Source organism: Piliocolobus tephrosceles, chromosome 9 (assembly GCF_002776525.5).
Source record: "Piliocolobus tephrosceles isolate RC106 chromosome 9, ASM277652v3, whole genome shotgun sequence".
Classification (NCBI taxonomy): domain Eukaryota; kingdom Metazoa; phylum Chordata; class Mammalia; order Primates; family Cercopithecidae; genus Piliocolobus; species Piliocolobus tephrosceles.
In genome coordinates this window covers 113,328,497-113,347,500 of record NC_045442.1, presented here as the reverse complement: position 1 = coordinate 113,347,500, position 19,004 = coordinate 113,328,497, and the positions used below count along the sequence as shown (strand labels likewise).

General features: G+C 38.8%; 1 protein-coding gene across 1 annotated transcript in view; it reads left to right on the top strand.

Moving 5' to 3' along the window:
• Positions 1-19,004, top strand: part of SLC39A12 (solute carrier family 39 member 12) — a 74,791-nt gene that overhangs the window by 45,291 nt on the left and 10,496 nt on the right. Inside the window, exon 11 of the mRNA XM_026454768.1 lies at positions 1,121-1,308. Within this exon, the coding sequence (XP_026310553.1) occupies positions 1,121-1,308 (188 nt within the window). The remainder of the gene's footprint in view (positions 1-1,120; positions 1,309-19,004) is intronic.

Here is a 19,004-nt window from a genome sequence, read left to right as displayed (position 1 = left end):
TTGTTTTGACTTTTAGGTCCCACAAATAAGTGAGAACAATATAGCCCTGTTCTTTGCCTCCCAGGACACAAGATGGGTTAGAACAGACATTTCTGAAACAGACCCAGAAATAGTAGAGGCTGGTCTGGCATAGGCTCCCAAGGGAGAGGGCTCTTCACAGTCTCTCTGCTTCCACTTTCGCACCTACGTTGCCCCTAGGAAACTCTTGCCCTATTGTGCTTGGAATCCATTGCTCAAAGTCCTGACACTGACTCATTATTGACCTATCCTTCTTGGAGCAGTTTATCCAAGGTCCTTCTTGGGCACATTAAAATGCACCTGGTCTGGAAGCCATCCCCTATCTATGGTCCTGAGTTTTGCTACTACAACAGTGATGTAGCCCCCAATCCTCAACCCAAAACCACAGGGCAGTGTGACAGTCTGCAGCAGGCCAGCAGAGATGTTTCAAGCCCAGTTCGTGGGAACAGTTATGCAATGGAACTAGAAATCTGGGTCTCCAAGCTGTCTCTTTATTGAATTGTAGTCTCAATCCCCCAAACTAAGAAGTAGATGCTCTCAGATTTACTAACAGATCAATCTTCTCTTGGAGGGAAGGCATGGAGACAATGAGATGATTTTCCTATAATCATTTTCTAAAGGGAAAAATTTGTCTCCTAACCAACTTCTGCAGTGCTTTAAAAATCTCATATTAAGTAGTTTTCTCTCCCCACAGCAGTTTCTGCATAAGTAAATAATAAAAGCCCATATAGTGTCATGATTTCACCTGGCAAATTTCCAGGCCCAAAGATTTAGAAACCCTGGGACAGCGAGTGACTATTTTGCATTTATCTAAGTTGGAAATGTCACAGGATATCAAGAACTCAAGAATATGTCACAGACCTCTTGTATATACAATCTTTAGGAGCAGCCAAGAACTCTTGAAATGCAACTTCCTGACAGTACGATGAATGGGCTACAAATTCTAGAGAAATATAGAAAAGCATTTTATTTACTGATCACTCAACTCTCCCTATAAAATTGGTTCCAGTGCTGACATTTGAAATAGCTAATAGTGCGTTACTTTAGCAAAGGCATCTTCCGTTAAATGATAATTATATTTTCCTTTCCTCTTAAACTTCAGGAGACTTTGCTGTGCTCTTAAGCTCTGGACTTTCTATGAAGACTGCCATCCTGATGAATTTTATAAGTTCCCTAACTGCCTTCATAGGATTATACATTGGCCTTTCCGTGTCAGCTGATCCATGCGTTCAAGACTGGATCTTCACAGTCACTGCTGGGATGTTCTTATATTTATCCTTGGTTGAAATGGTAAGCTTGGTAGCTTTTCTATTTGGGTTTTCTAAACACTGAAAATGTAAAACAGAGAAAAAAACCCCAGTAAAAATGGAAGGATAAATGAGTAGAAGAGAAGAATTTATAAAACAGTATAAACTATTAAGGAAATATTCTTTGTACTCCCAGAAGGTGCATTCTAGGCAGAAAGAATGTAATTTGAGGTATAGAAAATATTGACATTTTCTGTAGCGTTAAAGTGACAGGTGTGTGATAGCAGTTGCATGTAAAACTTTTTTCTTTTAGTGAATTTAAGTGGAAAGAATGAAATGTTTGTAATCTTCAAAAAGTAATCATCAGCTCATTTGATTCCAGCTTTGTATCTGTATATGATGCCTATATTTCCAGTTGAAAAATGAAAAGTTCTGTCAATCAGCCAGCTACTTTATTTTTACAATGCGAAAGTTCTGTTAAGTAGCCAGCTATTTTATTTATACAATGGAAAATAATTCAACTGAATTTGTCATTGAATTAAATCACTGACTTAATTAACCAAACGTATTTTTTAAAATAATGATTACATCTTTTAAGTTTTAATTGCCAAAGGGCCATTGCACTGAGGAAATGAGAAAGAAAGATTTTGGTAGTATTTGGTCTCTAAAATTGCAATGTATGTTTCCTGTAGAGGTCCTTGTTGACCCTAATGATAACTCAGTCATTGGTTTTCTTTCTGTATAACCTGGTGAGGGAATTGAACCTGGGAAATTTCACATTGTCTTGCTTCTTAAATTCTGGTCTCCATAAGATAAAAGTCTTTTTGAAGGTCACTCTCTATTGGGCTTGTTTACAACTTTAAAAATATCTTAAGGTAAAATCATATTGATTATCCCTTCTCATGGGTTGGAATATGGCAAATAAAAATGAAATAAAATAACCAAAGAAGGATTTAAGGCTGAAATCAAGCTGAATAAAAGTCAGATATGTTATTACCTGTGTCCCGGAGAAGAAAAAGTAAATTAATCTTGAAGGCAATATGTGGAACTGATTCACTGAGATAGACTACTAATGATGCAGAATCCAACCATTGTCCTGGAAGTAAAAGAAACGTTTCATAAGGAAAAAAATATAGGAGGCAGAAACCTGTGCTAATACAACCAAAATAGCAGTGCGTTGTTGAAGTAAGTCTTAATAAGGGGATTTTCAAAGTAAACCCTGCCATTTTTAAACCCCACTCTAAGGCTCCTGAGTTTCCGGTCGTTTTTCTTAACTCGTATGAGATGCATGCAGATGAGGTAAACACCAAATGTCCTTCCATATTTAGAAATGTTCTTATATATTATTTGTGATGCTCTGAGCACATTCTAATTTTGATAATAAGGTGAAAAGTGGAGCAAATTTTGACCCAGCAATCCCATTACTGGATATATATCCAAAGGAATATAAATCATTCTATTATAAAGATATATGCAGCACTATACACAATAGCAAAGACATGGAATCAACCCAAATGCCCAGCAGTGATGGACTAGATAAAGCAAATGTGATACATATGCACCATGGAATAATATGCAGTCATAAGAAGGAATGGGATCATGTCCTTTGCAGGGACATGGATGAAGCTAGCAGCCATTATCCCCAGCAAACTAATGCAGGAAGAGAAAACCAAACACTGCATGTTCTCACTTATAAGTGGGAGCTGAACAATGAGAACCTGTGGACACAGGGACAGGAACAACGCACACTGTGGCCTGTCGGGGGAGGGTAGGGGTGGGGAGAGCATTAGGGTAAAGAGCTAATGCATGCCGGGCTTCATACCTAGGTGATGTGTTGATAGGTGCAGCAAACCACTATGGCACACGTTTACCTATGTAACAAACCTACATATGTACCTAGGAACTTAAAAAAATAAAATAAAGCGGAGCAAATTTTACCCCTTTTTCTGAACCTATCCCCCAACCTGAGGTCAATGTTATGGAATCCTGTGATTCAACTTGAGAAATCTGTATTTACAGTTTTTTTGTGACTTTGAAACCACAGTCACTCACCATTTAATGATGTGAGCTATCCTTTGTTTAAACTAAACACTCTTGAAGGTAATGTGTGGAACACATCCGTCCTCGGATTCGCTCTTGAGCTTCCTAATTTTCAACTTTCGATTTCTAATTTCTCTTTATGGCTCAGTTCAGGGCACGGGGTTTCACCGTGTTAGCCAGGATGGTCTCGATCTCCTGACCTCGTGATCCGCCCATCTCGGCCTCTCAAAGTGCTGGGATTACAGGCTTAAGCCACCGCACCCGGCCCAGTTCAGGGCAATTGCTGGATTCTTTTGAAGTTTACTGTGTTTTTCACACAGACTGGTTCTCTCTTTGAGTAGATGAATGTCGATGTCTGCAGTCGATTTGTTTTCTTTGCTTTTGTCTATTCTCCCAGAATTGACCTGGGAAGGTTATCAAGAGTCATTTGTCATGCAGAACCCTAAGCTAAATATGTCATTTTCCTTTCAATGTTCCTGCTCCTTTTCTTGTAAGGGTAAGCAATTGCTTATAAGAAAGCAATGTGACTGATATCCTGTGAGATTCCAACTGGCATAAATCTTGACCCTATTGCAAATGACTATTAGCCGAGGAAAAACCAGCATCCTGGCAGAAAGACAGGAAAAAAAATACTTGTGAGTTTCCCGGGGCTACTTCCTATCATCCAGGTCGCTTGCTCTCACGGCCTTCAGAGCAACTTCTAAACAAACGCAGCGCTTTCACATAGCAATAAGTTTAACTGTTACTGTTCTCTGGGGCCATGCCAAAGAAAATAGTCGGTCATTTAAAGGGAAGAAAACAAGGTTGCAAAGACTCTGTGAACAGCAAATAAAATAAATGCAGCAACTAAAGGGTAAAGCGCAATACTAGATAGAATATACTAGTTAATTGCTAAATCCTGGATATTAACCAGGCACCTTCTGAACAAGGTTAATGTCAAAAGACTAGCTAGATCTTTGTTTGTTTGAAAGAAATTGGGTGTGTTATTTCAAAGCCCCCAGAGAACAAGAACTAGAGACATAAATGAGGCCATTAGCAATGAGGTCAGCAAAGAAGAAGGTCCTCTCCAGGGAAAAGTGCCAGCCTTAATTCTCCAAAGTAGAATTGGCTTATTCAAGCACACTAACTCCAAATTGCATTGAAGCATGTCTAAAGGAAGTTAAGAATGAAAGCCGCTCTGGGTGGCCAGAGGAAATTAATGCTCTGTTATGAAGATCAGTGTCCAAGACTGGGTTTCCTTCAAAGCAGCTGGGAAGACAAAGGACAGGGTGAAAGCAATTCATCTGGGAGGTGATCCCAGGGAGCAGAAGTGAAGGGCCGGCGAACTGAAACAGAGAAGGAAGAAAGGTCAATACCATCTGTGTTTTTATTAAGTTGACCAGGACTATGGGAACACAATCACACAAGACCTTCTCAAGAGGCTCAAGAAATATATCTCAGAATAGTTTACCTGGGAAAGGAAGAGGCTTTATGTACAGGCTCTTGTCCCTGTGTTCAACACCGGCCCTGCCAGCATTACCTCCCCATCTCCACTTCCAGGTTATACACACTTGAGTACTAAGAGCATTCCCGTAAAGGGGCTCAAGCCATCACATCAAAGAAGTCCAGGGCAGGAGAAAGAGGAATGCAGTGTGGACCAGAAGCAAGACTCTGCAAAACCAATCAACACCTCCTTGGAATGGGTCTCTGCAGCAGTGATTGGGGTCAGAGATGGGAATGAGTTCATCTGAAACAGCACACGTGTGATGTCTATCAACGGTTGACCCCTTCCACTCCTCAAATGCCCTACTTTCCTCTTAACACCCATCTCTCCCCAAGTCCCTTCATGGTGATAGCCACCCAAAATACCACAAAGACTTAATACAAAATAATAAGTGGGAGAAGCTCCAAAACCTGCTTTTTCTGAGGCCATAGTTGATATTCATCATCTCTGCTCTCCAGCATCCAGTCCTGATCCTCCAGAGCTCCAAGCAGCACTTGCTTGGGTTGATCTACATTGTTCTCCTGGGAGGGTCAACTTAGGTCTTCACTGAAGGGTCTGAATGTTCACTGCTTTGTCCTTGTTAGGCTGTGTATCCTCTAGTTGCCTGGTGACCATTGTTACCAGGCATCAAGAAGCACCAAGAGATGCTCCAAGAAATCTGAATTTCTAGCTGTGTTCCTTCTCTTCTCTCCATGCAGCAGCACCCCTAACTCCTCAAGGTAATTGTTACAGGAAAGGGGTCCTAATCCAGACCCCAACAGAGGGTTCTTGGATCTTGTGCAAGAAGAATTGAGGGAGAGTCCACAGTGCAAAGAAAAAGCAAGTTTATGAAGAAAGTAAAGGGATAAAAGAATGGCTACTCCATAGAGCAGCCCCAAGGGCTGCTGGTTGCCCATTTTCATGGTTATTTCTTGATGATATGCCAAACTAGGGGTGGATTATTCATGCCTCCCCTTTTTCGACCATCTGGGGCAACGTCCTGACATTGACATAGCATTTGTAAGCTGTTAAGGCACTGACAGGAGGGTAGAAGTGAGGACGACCAGAACTTACTCTCATCGCCATCTCGGTTTTGGTGGGATTTTGCTGGCTTCCTTAATGCTACTTGTTTTGTCAGCAAGGTATTTATGACCTGTATCTTGTGCTGACCTCCTATCTCATCCTGTGATGTAGAATGCCTTAACTGTCTGGGAATGCAGCCCAGCAGGTCTCAGCCTCATTTTACCCAGCTCCTATTCAAGATGGATTGCTCTTGTTCACATGCATCTGACATAATTACTAACAGTTGCTCTTACCATTAGAGTAATTTTCTTCACTGTTGGTTGATCCACTAATATAGGGAGCCCCAAATGAGCACATGGTAGTAATAGTTTCAAGTTCACTGGAAACTTTATTGCTGGAGTTCTCAACCCCTGGTCCTGTTAGGAACCAGGCTGCACAGTAGGAGGTGAGCAGCAGGTGAGCAAACAAACCTTCATCCGTTCTGTATTGAGCCACTCTGTATTGCTCACCTGAGCTCTGCCTCCTGTCAGATCAGCGGGGGCATTAGGTTCTCACAGGAGCATGAACCTTGTAAACTGCGCATGTGACGGATCTAGGTTGCACACTACTTATGAGAATCTAATGCCTGATGATTGGTCACTGTCTCCCATCAACCCCAGATAGGGCCGACTAGTTGCAGGAAAACAAGCTCAGGGCCCCCATTGATTCTATATTATGGTGAATTGCATAATTATTTCGCTATATATTACCATGTAATAATAATATAAATAAAGTACACAACCAATATAATGTGCTTGAATCATCCTGAAACCATCCCCCTCACCTCCGACCCTCAGTCTACGGAAAAATTGTCTTCCATGAAACCAGTCCCTGGGGCCAAAAAGGTTGTGGACCACCACTTTCTTGTATTCCCTGGTGCATTCTCCCCAGGAGCGGGGATCTGTGGTCTGACAGTACCTAAGTTTACAGGAACAGGGAGCATAAATACCCCAAGAGAAAAAACTAGCAATATCTATCTATCGATTGCTTTATAATTTTGTACTGTTTCTGCCCTAATCTCCGTTATTTCCTTCCTTCTTACTTTGCATTTAATTTTCTCTTTACTTTCTTGCAGCTATGTAAGAGCATCTCATTTTGTCTGAGAGCTGAACGTTCCTTCTAAGAAAATTCTCAGAATTGGAAATCTACAGGATTTCTTAAATCCAGCTTCTCTAAAGTTTATAAAAATGGCGCAACTAGAAAAAAAGGCCCTCAAAGTATTGTTTTTTTCCAGCACTTTGGATAAGAGAGACAACATTTTTAGCTAATATAATTTGTTATTTAAAGTATAAATTAGTTAATTAAAAAAAACATAAATGGGTTATGCCAAGGGAAGGTTTATTTTGGATCTGAAGCAAAGTTTCAAACCTTTAGGCATTTTTCTTAAGGTTTTTAGATCCTGCCAAAATGGTGTTTCCATAGCAACAGGACTATAGAAACCTCAAGGGACTGTCACTGTAGATGTAACCAGAGATGTCCCTGCGATGGGGGGAGCTGGACAACTGCCCAGGAATTCAGTACACTGATAGAACCCAGGCTGGTGGAGGAGCTGTAACTTAGGGAGGGAGCTAATGGGGAAGGAAGTACCTGTCCAATTCATGCCAAAACAAAATAAAACAAAACCCAGGCACCCCCTCCAGGTGTATCCAAGGCAAATGAGTTGGAATAGGGGAAATACCCAATTTCAAACCCACTTCCCCCATCAACCTCCCTCACCATATAGGGTTCTAGATCTCTTCCGCCAACCCTCACGTTTTTTGGATGCTCTTTTAAAACTTCATTTCCTCTCCAAGACTATCCCTTATGTTTCTTCAACCTTATTTTACTTATCTAATAACGGTGCGGGTTGGGGGTTGGGGGGCCAGGAACCTCAAGAATAAAAAGCAGTCACTTAGAGTGACTTACTTATCTTCCCTCTTGTGAGAAGGCCTCCCAGAAGTAATATCACAGCCAGACTTTTGCCTGGAGCACTTACAATTTCCAGATAATTTTCCTTATGTGAAAGGCAGGATAGAAAGTATTTTGAATATGAATTTAAGATCCTCTACCTTTAAAACATATCCAAAAATGCAAAAATCAAACCTGAGTATTAAATCCGGTCAATAAATAGGATTATCAGTATAGTTAATCCTCTCTACACTTATTGTAGGTTAGTCAATGTAGCAGCTTCAAGAACATGAATTGGGTAAAAACAGAAAAACATTAACTGAGTGACAAACATCCACCTTTCTAGCCAGGCTTCTCCTCTCTTCTTCATCATATGAGTATAAAATTAAACTAAACTAGAATCCTAGACTTTTAGAATATTGATCCCATTCCCTCCTCCCCATTTTTCTTCCTTTTTCTTGTAATTTATTGAGTTTGAATGAGTCTTTATCAAGGAAATCTAGACTCCAAGGCAATTCAGTCAAAGATCTACAATCACCAAGGTGGGTCTGGTAAATGAATCCTTTCTCCATCCAAAGGATGAGTAAGTCTTCCTTTCTTTGAAGTTTGGCAATACCTAACTGTAATTCTGTTAAACATCCACCCACAGGAAGAGAGTTTGTTTGAAAAAGATATATGAAGTAACCTTGATATACGTATTTGTTTTCAACAAATATTGTAGTTGAACTTAGTGAGTTCCATTGGCATCATTTTAAATTCCTCTGACTGAGAAAGAAATAGCAAGTATTCAAAACTCATTTCAGGCAGCAAAATTAATGTAATTTAACATTCACAATTATTTCTTAACAAAAGCAAGAAGGGTGAATCATTCTTACCAACAATTTTGAAAGACTTCTATTCTCTTTCTGTAAAAATCAGTCAAACCCCACACTCAGAAATTTTCTACTGAGAAAATGAGTAATTAAGCCAACTTTGATGAAGGCTGAATTCTCCCTGTAATTAAAAGAAACTGACCATCAGAAATGTTGGTATTTTTCTACTCCTCATTCCTCTTTTCTTCTAACTAATTTCTCAGATCATGCACACACATTCACGCAGATCTTCTGAAGCAGTTATTTTAAAAATGCAGTTGGCCCTAGAACGACATAGGTTTGAACTGCATGGGTTCACTTACACTCAGAGTTTCTTCCGCCTCTACCACCCCTGAGACAGCAAAACCAACCCTTCCTCTTTCTCCTCCTCCTCCTCCTCAGTCCCCTCAAGGTGAAGATGAGGATGAAGACCTATATGATTATCCACTTCTGCTTAATGAATAGTAAATGTATTTTCTCTTCTTTATGATTTTCTTTCCTTTTCATTTCATTTTGTTTCTCTTTTTTTTCTTCTTTTCTTTCCCAAAACAAAATAATACAAAGCCCAAGTGCCCCCTCCAGGTATTTCCTCCCTCCGTCCCTCCCTCCCTCCCTCCCTTCCTTCCTTCCTTCCTTCCTTCCTTCCTTCCTTCCTTCCTTCTTTTGTTTTTTTGAGCCAGTCTCACTCTGTCACTCAGGCTGGAGTGCAGTGGTGCGATCTTGGCTTACTGCAGCCTCTGTCTCCCAGGTTCAAACAATTATCCTGCCTCAGCCTCTGGAATAGCTGGGATTGCAAGCGTGTGCCCCCATGCCCACTGATTTTTATGTTTTTAGTAGAGATGGGGTTTTGCCATGTTGGCCAGGCTGGTCTGGAACTCCTGGCCTCAAGTGATCCACCTGCCTCAGCCTCCCAAAATGCTGGGATTACAGGCATGAGCCCCTGCACTCATCCCCCTTATGATTTTCTTAATAACATTTTATTTTCCTTAGCTTACTTTATTGTAAGAATGCTGTATATAATACACAGGGCATATAAAATACGTGTTAATTGTGCTATTGGTTAGGCTTCTGGTCAACAGGAAGCTATCAGTTGTTAAGTTTTGGGAGAGTCAAAAGTTATACATGAATTTTCAACTGTGCAGGGATCAGCATCCTAACCCCCACGTTGTTCAACTGAACTAAAGCTGGCTGACGTCTGTCTTTGCTGAGCTTTACCACTAAGAATTTGTCTAACTGAATCGCTTCCCCTAAGGAAAAAAAGGAGAAGAGAATTGTTAAATACAAGTTTAAAGCAGGTAACATCTTTGTCTCTCCTAATTGTGCGTGACAGTGATGTGCTCTTTATCTTATAACTCACAGTTTTCAAAAAAAAATTAATTTATCTTCTGCTGCAAACTGCTTCATGAATTGCCTTGGGAAGATCCCACTGGAAAGTGATAGACATATAAGATTCTGCATTTGAATTATTCAGCAAATAAAAGTTTTAAAGCTGGAGATTTTAAAATAACCTTGAGAAAAGCCTCTAGGTTGGCTGTCCCACATAAGCTGAGAGCTGTGGTCTTTGCTTTCTTGCATAATAAGGAAGGTTAAAACAGCTTTGTTAAGTTGTTTATTGAACATAAATACTAGTTGAAAAAGACCTAAATTCAAAACAGCGGGAACGAACCTCCCAATTTCAGGAGATTTTGAGTCAACAGAGTGTTGAGGATTCTACTATTACTAATCAAATATGATTCTAAAATAGAACATATTCTAACATCCCTCTTTTGATTGATGTCAAAAGAGACAACCAAAAAAATGAATTCCATGAAAAAAAGGAAAAGCACAAGATAGCCATAACCAAACTTTTATTTGGATTCAACTCTCAGAAGATTGTTAAAAGCAAGAATTGATATAGTATTTGTAAGCAAACATTCCAGAGAAGATGTTTATTCTACAGAATGTTGTAGCAAGAGAAATCCTGGAGGGCCTTTTTAAGACTCTGTGGCTGATAAAAGCTCATCTCTGTGCATATGTAACCGTCTCCACCAAGGTCCAATTAGAGGGTCAGCCAGGTTCATTAAAAGAAAGACACTCCAGACTCCCCTCCGTCTTGTTTACAGCAAACCATCACGAATAAATTAGAAGTAGAAAACCTTGCAGTCTATTGAAAGGGCGGCTGGGCGCGGTAGCTCACACCTGTAATCCCAGCACTTTGAGAGGCGGAGACAGGTGGATCACGAGGTGAAGAGATCGAAACCATCCTGGCCAACATAATGAAACTGCTTCTCCACTAAAAACACAAAATAGCTGGGCGTGGTGGCACACGTCTGTAGTCCAGCTTCTCAGGAGGCCAAGGCAGGAGAATTGCTTGAACCCGGGAGGCGGAGGTTGCAGTGAGCCAAGATCACACCACTGTACTCCAGCCTCCTAAGTAGCTTCAATCAAAAAAAAGGGCTTCAATCCTGCCAAAATTGATTAGTTTGTAGTTCTTAATGAAGCGTGAGGACATGAGAACTGAGTTTATGGTCAGGGACTTTGAGATCTAAACAAAACTGAAAATTTCATGTTTTATAGTGGAAAGTAATGACAATGAGTATTTACCAGGCAGCAAGTGACATCTCTTATTGTCACATAGGTTCTTAGATCTACCCTAAATGGTGCTTTATTAAAAATATCGTAATACTATAATCTTTATATTATAATAAGCTAAAAAGCTAAACAATGATATTACAATAAGTTAAAAAGATAAGTAATCAGCACATTACAATAAGCAAAATATATCACAATAAGCTAAAAAGCTAAACAGTTAAAGCAAACTAAGAATTTCAGCGTTATATCTATCATGTTTGGGTCTGATCCAGTTTAAGTTAATTTTTGTATATGGTGTTAGGTAAACATCAACTTTATTATTGTTGTTATTATTATTATTATTATTATTATTATTAGAGACAGAGTCTTGCTCTGTTGCCCAGGCTGCAGAGCAGTGGCATGATCATAGCTCACTGTAACCTTGATCTCCTAGGATCAAGTGATTCTCCTACCTCAACCTCCCAAGTAACTGGAACTATATGCACATGCCACCATGCCCAGCTAATTAAAAAAAAAATATTTTTTTGTAGATTTGGGGTGTCACTATGTTGCCCAGGCTTGTCGTGAACTCTTGGCTTCAAGTGATCCTCTTGACTTGGCCTCCCAAAGTGTTGAGATTATAGTATGAGCCACCATGTTCAGCTTGTTCTTTTGAATGTGTCTATCCAGTTTCCCCAGCACTATCTGTTGAAAGGACTGCCCTTTGTCCATTGAATGGTTTTGGCACCCTTGTTGAAAATCAATTGATCACGTGTACAAGACTTTGTTTCTGGGCTCTCTATTCTATTCTCTTGGTCTATATGTCTGTCTGTAGCCAGTACCACACTCCTTTGATTATTCTAGTTTTGTACTAAGTTTTGAAATCAGGAAATCTAAGATCTCCAAATTTACTAGTTTTCAAGATTGTTTTGGCTATTTGAGGATCCTTTGAGATTTCATATGAATTTTGGGGTTAATTTTTCTATTTTTAAAAAAAAAGTGATTGGGATTTTGCTAGAGATTACCTTTAGTCTATACTTTAAGTAGTATTGATATCTTAATAATACTAAATTTTCTGATCATGAACATGAGATGTCTTTCCATTTATTTGTTTTTAATTTCTTTCAGCAGTGTTTTATAGTTTTCAGTGTACAAGTCTTTCACTTTCTTGGTTAATTTTATTTCTAGGTACTTTTTTCTTTTTGATGATATTATGAGTAAATTTGTTTTCATTTCTTTTTTGGATTGTTCATTGTTTGTGTTTATAAATGCAACTAATTTTGTGTGTTTGTCTTTCAACTTTGCTAAATTTATATATTTGGATTTTGTTTTAACATCTTGGGAGTGAAAAAATATATACCTACTGCTTAACAAATTATTATTTAACAGAAAGATGTGTTCTACAAAGCAGTATTTTTAATATAGTATTTTTAATTCAGGTCTATGTATTATTGTGAATTAATTTTTTTCGTTTTGAGATGGAGTCTCGCTCTGTCACCCAGGCTGGGGTGCAATGGCACGATCTCGGCTCACTGCAACCTCTGCCTCCTGGGTTCAAGCAATTCTGCTGCCTCAGCCTCCTGAGTAGCTGGGATTACAGGCATGCCTCCACGCCCGGCTAATTTTTGTATTTTTAGTAGAGACAGGCTTTTACCATGTTAGCCAGGCTGGTCTCGAACTCCTTACCTCATGATCCATCCACCTTTTTGTGAAGAATGTAAGACTGTGTCTAGATTCACTTTTTTTGTAAGTGGATTTCAGGTTGTTCCAGCATTATTTTTTGAAAAGAGGCCATTGCTCCATTTTATTGTGTTTACTCCCTTATCAAAGATCAGCTCATTGTATTTATCTAGGTCTATTTCTGGACTCTCTGTTATATGCCATTGATCTATTCGTCTATTCTTTTAGCAACACAGCAGTGTCTTGATTCCTGTAACATTATAGCAAGTCTTGAAGTCAGGTGGTGTCAGGTCTCCAATATTTTCCAGTGTCGGTCTTTAATATTGAGTTGACTACTATGGATTTCTTCCACTCCATGTAAACTTTAAAATCTGTTTGTTGTTAAATAACTTGCTGGGACTTTGATTTGGATTGAATTGAATCAAATTGGAAATAACTGACATCTTGAGGATATGCAGTCTTCCTATCCTTGAACATGGAATACCTCTCCATTTGTTTAGTTTGTTGATATCCTTTGTCAGAGTTTTATAGTTTTCCTCATATATGTCTTGTGCATTTTGTTAGATTGATAACTGGATGTTTCATTTTTGGAAGTGCAAATGTAAATGGTAATGGGTTTTTAACTTTAAATTTCACCTGTTCACTGACGATATAGAGAAAGGCAGTTGACTTTTGAATATTAACCATGTATTCCACAACCTTGCTATACTTGACTATCAGTTCTAGGAGCTTTTTTGTTGAATCTTTTAGATTTTCTTTATAGTTATCATGTCATCTGTGAACAAAGGCAGTCTTATTTCTTTGATTTTAATCTGCATGTCTTTTATTTCCATTTCTAATCTTATTGCATTAGCCAGAACTTCCAGTATGATATTGAGAAGCAGCAGTGAGAGGGCTCATCCTTGCCTTTCTTCTGATTTTACTGGGAAAGCTTCTGGTTTCTCACCATTAGGTATATGTTAGCTGTAGGTTTTTGTAAATGTTCTTTATCAAGTTGAGGAAATTACCTTCATTCCTAGTTTACTGAGAGATTTTATCATGACTGAATGTTGGATTTTGTCAAATTCTTTTCCTACACCTATTGATATGATCATGTAATTTTTTTTTCTTTAGTTGTTGATGTGATAGATTATGTTAACTGATTTCCAAATGTTGAATCAGCCTTGCATACCTGGAATAAATCCCCCTTGATTGTAGTTATAATTCCTTTTGTACATTGTTGGTTTTGATTTGCTGATACTTTCTGGCATTTTTGCATCTATATTTTTGAGAAGCATTGCTCTGTGGTTGATCTGTTGGTGTTCTTTGTTTGTAATGTCTTTGCCTGGTTTTGTTCTTAGGGTAATGCGAGTCTCACAAAATGAGTTAGGAAATATTCCTTCTACTTCTGCTTTCTGAAAGAGATTTTAGAGAATTGGTAAAAATTTTTTCCTAAAGTGTTTTGTTCATTGGTGAGCCCACCTGGGCCTGGTGATTTCTGTTTGGAGAGGTTATTGATTATTAATTCAAATTCTTTATTAGACAAAGGCCTATTCAAATTGTCTATTCCTTCTTGTGTGGGCTTTAGCTGACTGTGTTTTTCAGGGAATTGGTCCATTTCATCTATGTTATCAAATTTGGGGGCACAGAATTGCTCCTGATATTTCTTTATTATCCTTGAACGTTCACAGAATCTGTAGTGACATCCTCTCTTTGATTTCCAGTATCAATACTTTGTATCTTCTTTCCTTTTTTCTTTTTTTTGTTAGCCTAGCTAGAGACTTATCTATTTTATTAATCTTTTCAATGAACCAGATTTGGCTTTGTTGAATTTCTATATTGATTACCTGATTTTAATTTCATTGATTTCTGCTCTTTCATTATTTTCTTCTGCTTACTTTTGGATTTAGTTTGCTCTTCCTTTTCTAGTTTCCTAAGAAGGAAGTATTCAGTTTAGATCTTTGAGTATTGAGTTGAGTATTGAGTTTGAGTATTAAGTTTAGATCTTTATTGCTTTCTGATATATATAATTTCTGATTCTTTTCTGAAATCCAATGCTCTGAATTTCCCTTTGAGCACCACTCTCACTCTTGTCTCACAAATTTTGATAAATTTTATTTTTATTTTCATTCATTCAAAACTTTTTTAGTTTATCTTGAGATTTCTTTCTTAACTCATGTGTTATTTAGAGGTATGTTATTTAATCTCCAGTTCTTTTGGTATTTTCTGGCTATCTTTCTGTTATTGATTTCTAGTTTAATCCATATGACCTAAGAATAGAAATTGTATGACTTCTATTATTTTAAATTTGTTAAGGTCAGTCTTATAGCCCAGAATGTGGTCTATCTTGGTGAATGTTCCACATGAGCTGGAGAAGAATTTGCAATCTGCTCTTGTTGGATAAAGCAGTCTATAGTTGTCAATTATGTCCAACTGATTGATGTCCTGCTGAATTTAACTATGTCTACAGATTTTCCGCCTGCTAGATCTGTTCATTTATTTATCTTCCAATTTTTTTTTTAGGTTCAAGGGATACATATGCAAGTATGTTACATGGGTAAGGTGCATATTGTGGGGATTTGGTATACAGATAATGTTGTCACCTTGGCAATCAACGTAATACCCAATAGGTAATTTTACAATCCTCACCCTCCACCTTAAGTAAGCCCTAATGTCTGTTATACCCTTCTTTGTGTCAGTATTTATTTCCCACTTATGAGTGAGAACATGTGGTATTTGGTTTTCTGTTCCTGTTGTAATTCACTTAGGATAATGGCCACCAGCTTCATCCATGTTGCCACAAAAGATGCAGTCTTTCTTTTTTATGGCTGTATAGCATTCCATGATGTATTTGTACCATATTTTCTTTATCCACTCCACCATTGTCAGGCATTTAGGTTGATTCTATGTCTTTGATACTGTGTATAGTGCTGTGATGAACATATGGGTGCATGTGTCTTTATGGTAGAATGATTTATATTCTATTGGATATATAGCCAGTAATGGGATTGCTGGGTTGAATGGTGGTTGTATTTTAACTTCTTTAAGAAATCTCCAGACTGTTTTCCACAGTGGCTGAACTAATTTACATTTTCACCAGCAGTATATTAGCATTCCCTTTCTCTGCAACCTCACCAGTATCTGCTGTTTTTTAACTTTTTAATAATTGCCATTCTAATGGGTATGAGATGGTGTGTCATTTTGGTTTTGATTTGCATTTCCCTAATGATTAGTGATATAGAGCATTTTTTCATATGCTTGTTGGCCATGTGTATGTCATCTTTTGAGATATATCTGTTCCTGTCCTTTGCTCATTTTTTAATAGGGCTATTTGTTTCTTGCTTGTTAATTTATTTAAGTTTCTTATAGATTTTGGATATTAGACCTTTCTTAGATTGATAGTTTGCAAATATTTTTCCCATTCTATAGGCTGTCTGTTTACTCAGTTGAGAGTTTATTTTGCTGTGCAGAAGATCTTTAGTTTAATGAGGTCCCACTTGTCAACTTTTGATTTTTTCTGCAATTGCTTTTGGAGTCTCTGTCATGAAATCTTTGCCAAGACTGATATGCAGGATGGTATTTGCTAGGTTTTCTTCTAGAGTTTTTGTAGTGTTGGGTTTTACATTTAAGTCTTTAATCCATCTCAAGCTGATTTTTGTATATGGTGAAAGGAAGGGGTCCAGTTTCAATCTTCTGCACATGGTTAGCCAGTCATCCCAGCACCATTTATTGAATTGAGAGTCCTTTCCTGCTTGTTATTGTCTGCTTTGTCAAAGATCAGATCATTGTAAGTATACAGCTTTATTTCTGTGTTTTCTAACCTGTTCCATTGATGGGATAATTACATCTTGTTGAATCAAACCTTTTATCATTATGTAATGCCCCCCTTTTTGTTTTGTCATTTTTGATCATTGTTGGCTTAAAGTCTGTTTTGTCTAAGATAAGAATAACAGCCCCTGCTCTTTTCTGATTTCTGTTTCTTAATAGATATTTCTCCATCCCTTTACTTTGAGTCTATGGGTGTTCTTGCATGTGAGATGGGTCTCTTCGAAGAAAGCGTACATTGAAGTCTTGCTTCTTTATCCAGCTTACCACTCGGTGCCTTTTAAGTGGAACATTTAGCCTGTTTATGTTCAAGGTTAATACTGATATGTATGGATTTGATCTTGTCATCGTGTTGTTAGCTGGTTGTTATGTAGACATGATTGTGTATTTGATTTATAGAGTCAGTAGTCTATGTACTTGAGTGTGTTTGTGTGGTGTCTGGTAATGGTCTTTCATTTTCACTTAGTCCTTCCTTAAGGACCTCTTGTAAGTCAGGTCTGGTAGTTACAAATTCCATTAGCATTTGCTTGTCTGTAAAGGATTTTATTTCTCCTTCACTTATGAAGCTTACTTTTGCTGGATATGAAATTCTTGGTTGAAATTTCTTTTCTTTAAGGATTCTTAAATAGGCCCCCAACATCTTCTGGCTTATAGTGTTTCTGCTGAAAAATCTACTGTTAGTCTGATGAGTTTCCCTTTTTAGGTGACCTGCCCCTTCTTTCTTCCTGCCTTTAATATTTTCTTTTGCATTGACCTTGAAGAATCTGATGACTATGTGTCTTGGGGATGGTTGTCTTATATAGTATCTTGCAAGGGTTTTCTTCTCTGAATTTTCTGAATTTGAATGTCAACCCTGTAGTAAGGTTGAAGAAATTTTCATGCACAGTATCCTCAAATATGCTTTCCAATTTGCTTGCTTCTTCTCTCTGTCTTTCAGGAATGTCAATGAGTCATAGATTTTATCTCTTTACATAATCCCATCTTTCTCAGAGATTTTATTTTTTTTAGTTCTTTTTTCTTTATTTTTGTCTGACTGAGTTAATTCGAAGAACCACTCTTCAAGCTCTGATATTCTTTCCTCATCTTGGTCTATTCTGCTGTTAATACTTCCAATTGTGTTAACGAAATTTATACAGTGAGTTTTTCAATTCTGTCAGCTCACTTTGATTCTTTCTTAAAAAGGGGAATTTTGTCTTTCATTCTCTTGAATCATTTTACTGGATTCTTTAGATTTCTTGGAATGGGTTTCAACTTTCTCTTGAATCTCGATGATCTTTGTTGCTATCCAGATTCTCAATTCTAGGTCTTTCATTTCAGCCATTCCATTCTGGTTAACAGCCATTACTGGTGAGCTAGTGTGGCAGTTTGGATGTAAGGAGACACTCCTGATTTTAGAGTTGCCAGGGTTCTTGTTCTGGTTTGTTCGCATCCATGTGGGCTGATGTTCCTTTAGCTATGGTGTAGTTTGAGCCTGGTCAGTTAGCTTCATTTCTGGATGTTTCCAGAGGGCCAAGGCTTTGTGCAGGGTCTTTTTTTGTGGCTGAATTCTAGTTCCTGGTTTCACAGAGGTCTATATTAGCATAGTATTTTTGGTGTTGAAATTTGGGCTCTAATCCAGTATATGGTGCTTAAGAGTAATGACCAGTAGACAGGCTCTTAGCCAGTTGGTTCCTCTGTATTTCCTTGTGTTTGCATCCATGCCCCTTCTCAGTGCTGAGCATGTAGGCTCCTCTCCTACATGGGTGCTTGTCACAGATGTCAGCTGGGTCCTCTGGGGCTGTGCATCACAGCCCTGGGGCAAGCTCAGGCTTTCTGTTCCTTCCCCAGCTGGGGGGCAGCAGAGATGGGGACCTTGACAGTGGCAATGTCAGAGGCCCTTTCACTTGTCTCTTGGGGCTGCACCCAAGAGAAACATAGAGCTGCTGTCAATTAGAATGATCAGCCCAGTGTGGAGTGGCTGCATTGCAAGCCCAAGCTGCCTGGTAAAGAGCAGGGATGTCAGAGGATTCATGGGGAAGACAGTCTGGCCTCTCCTTTCTAGGGCAGCTGGGTTATGCTGGAGGAGCGAGTAAAGCACTCAGTCATTTTGTTCTTCCACAGACTGGTGGTAGGGGACCAGGTAGCACTGGTAAGGGAAGGTTCTGCTGCTACAGCAGTGGCAGAGGGGCTGTCAGCTACCTCTGGGAACTCCTCAATGGAGAGACACAAAGCCACTTCCAATGGGAATGTTCACTGGGGGCAGGGCGGGATGGCTGTACTGCAAGCCCAATCTGGGGGCCCTGCCTGGTAAAGGAGCAGAGTGATCAGGGTCTTTATTCTCCTTCCAGCCCAAGGGCAGCAAGGGTAGTTCCTCTGTAGCAGCAATGGCTGAGAGTCTGGGTTGTCTCTGGGATTTCCTCCCCA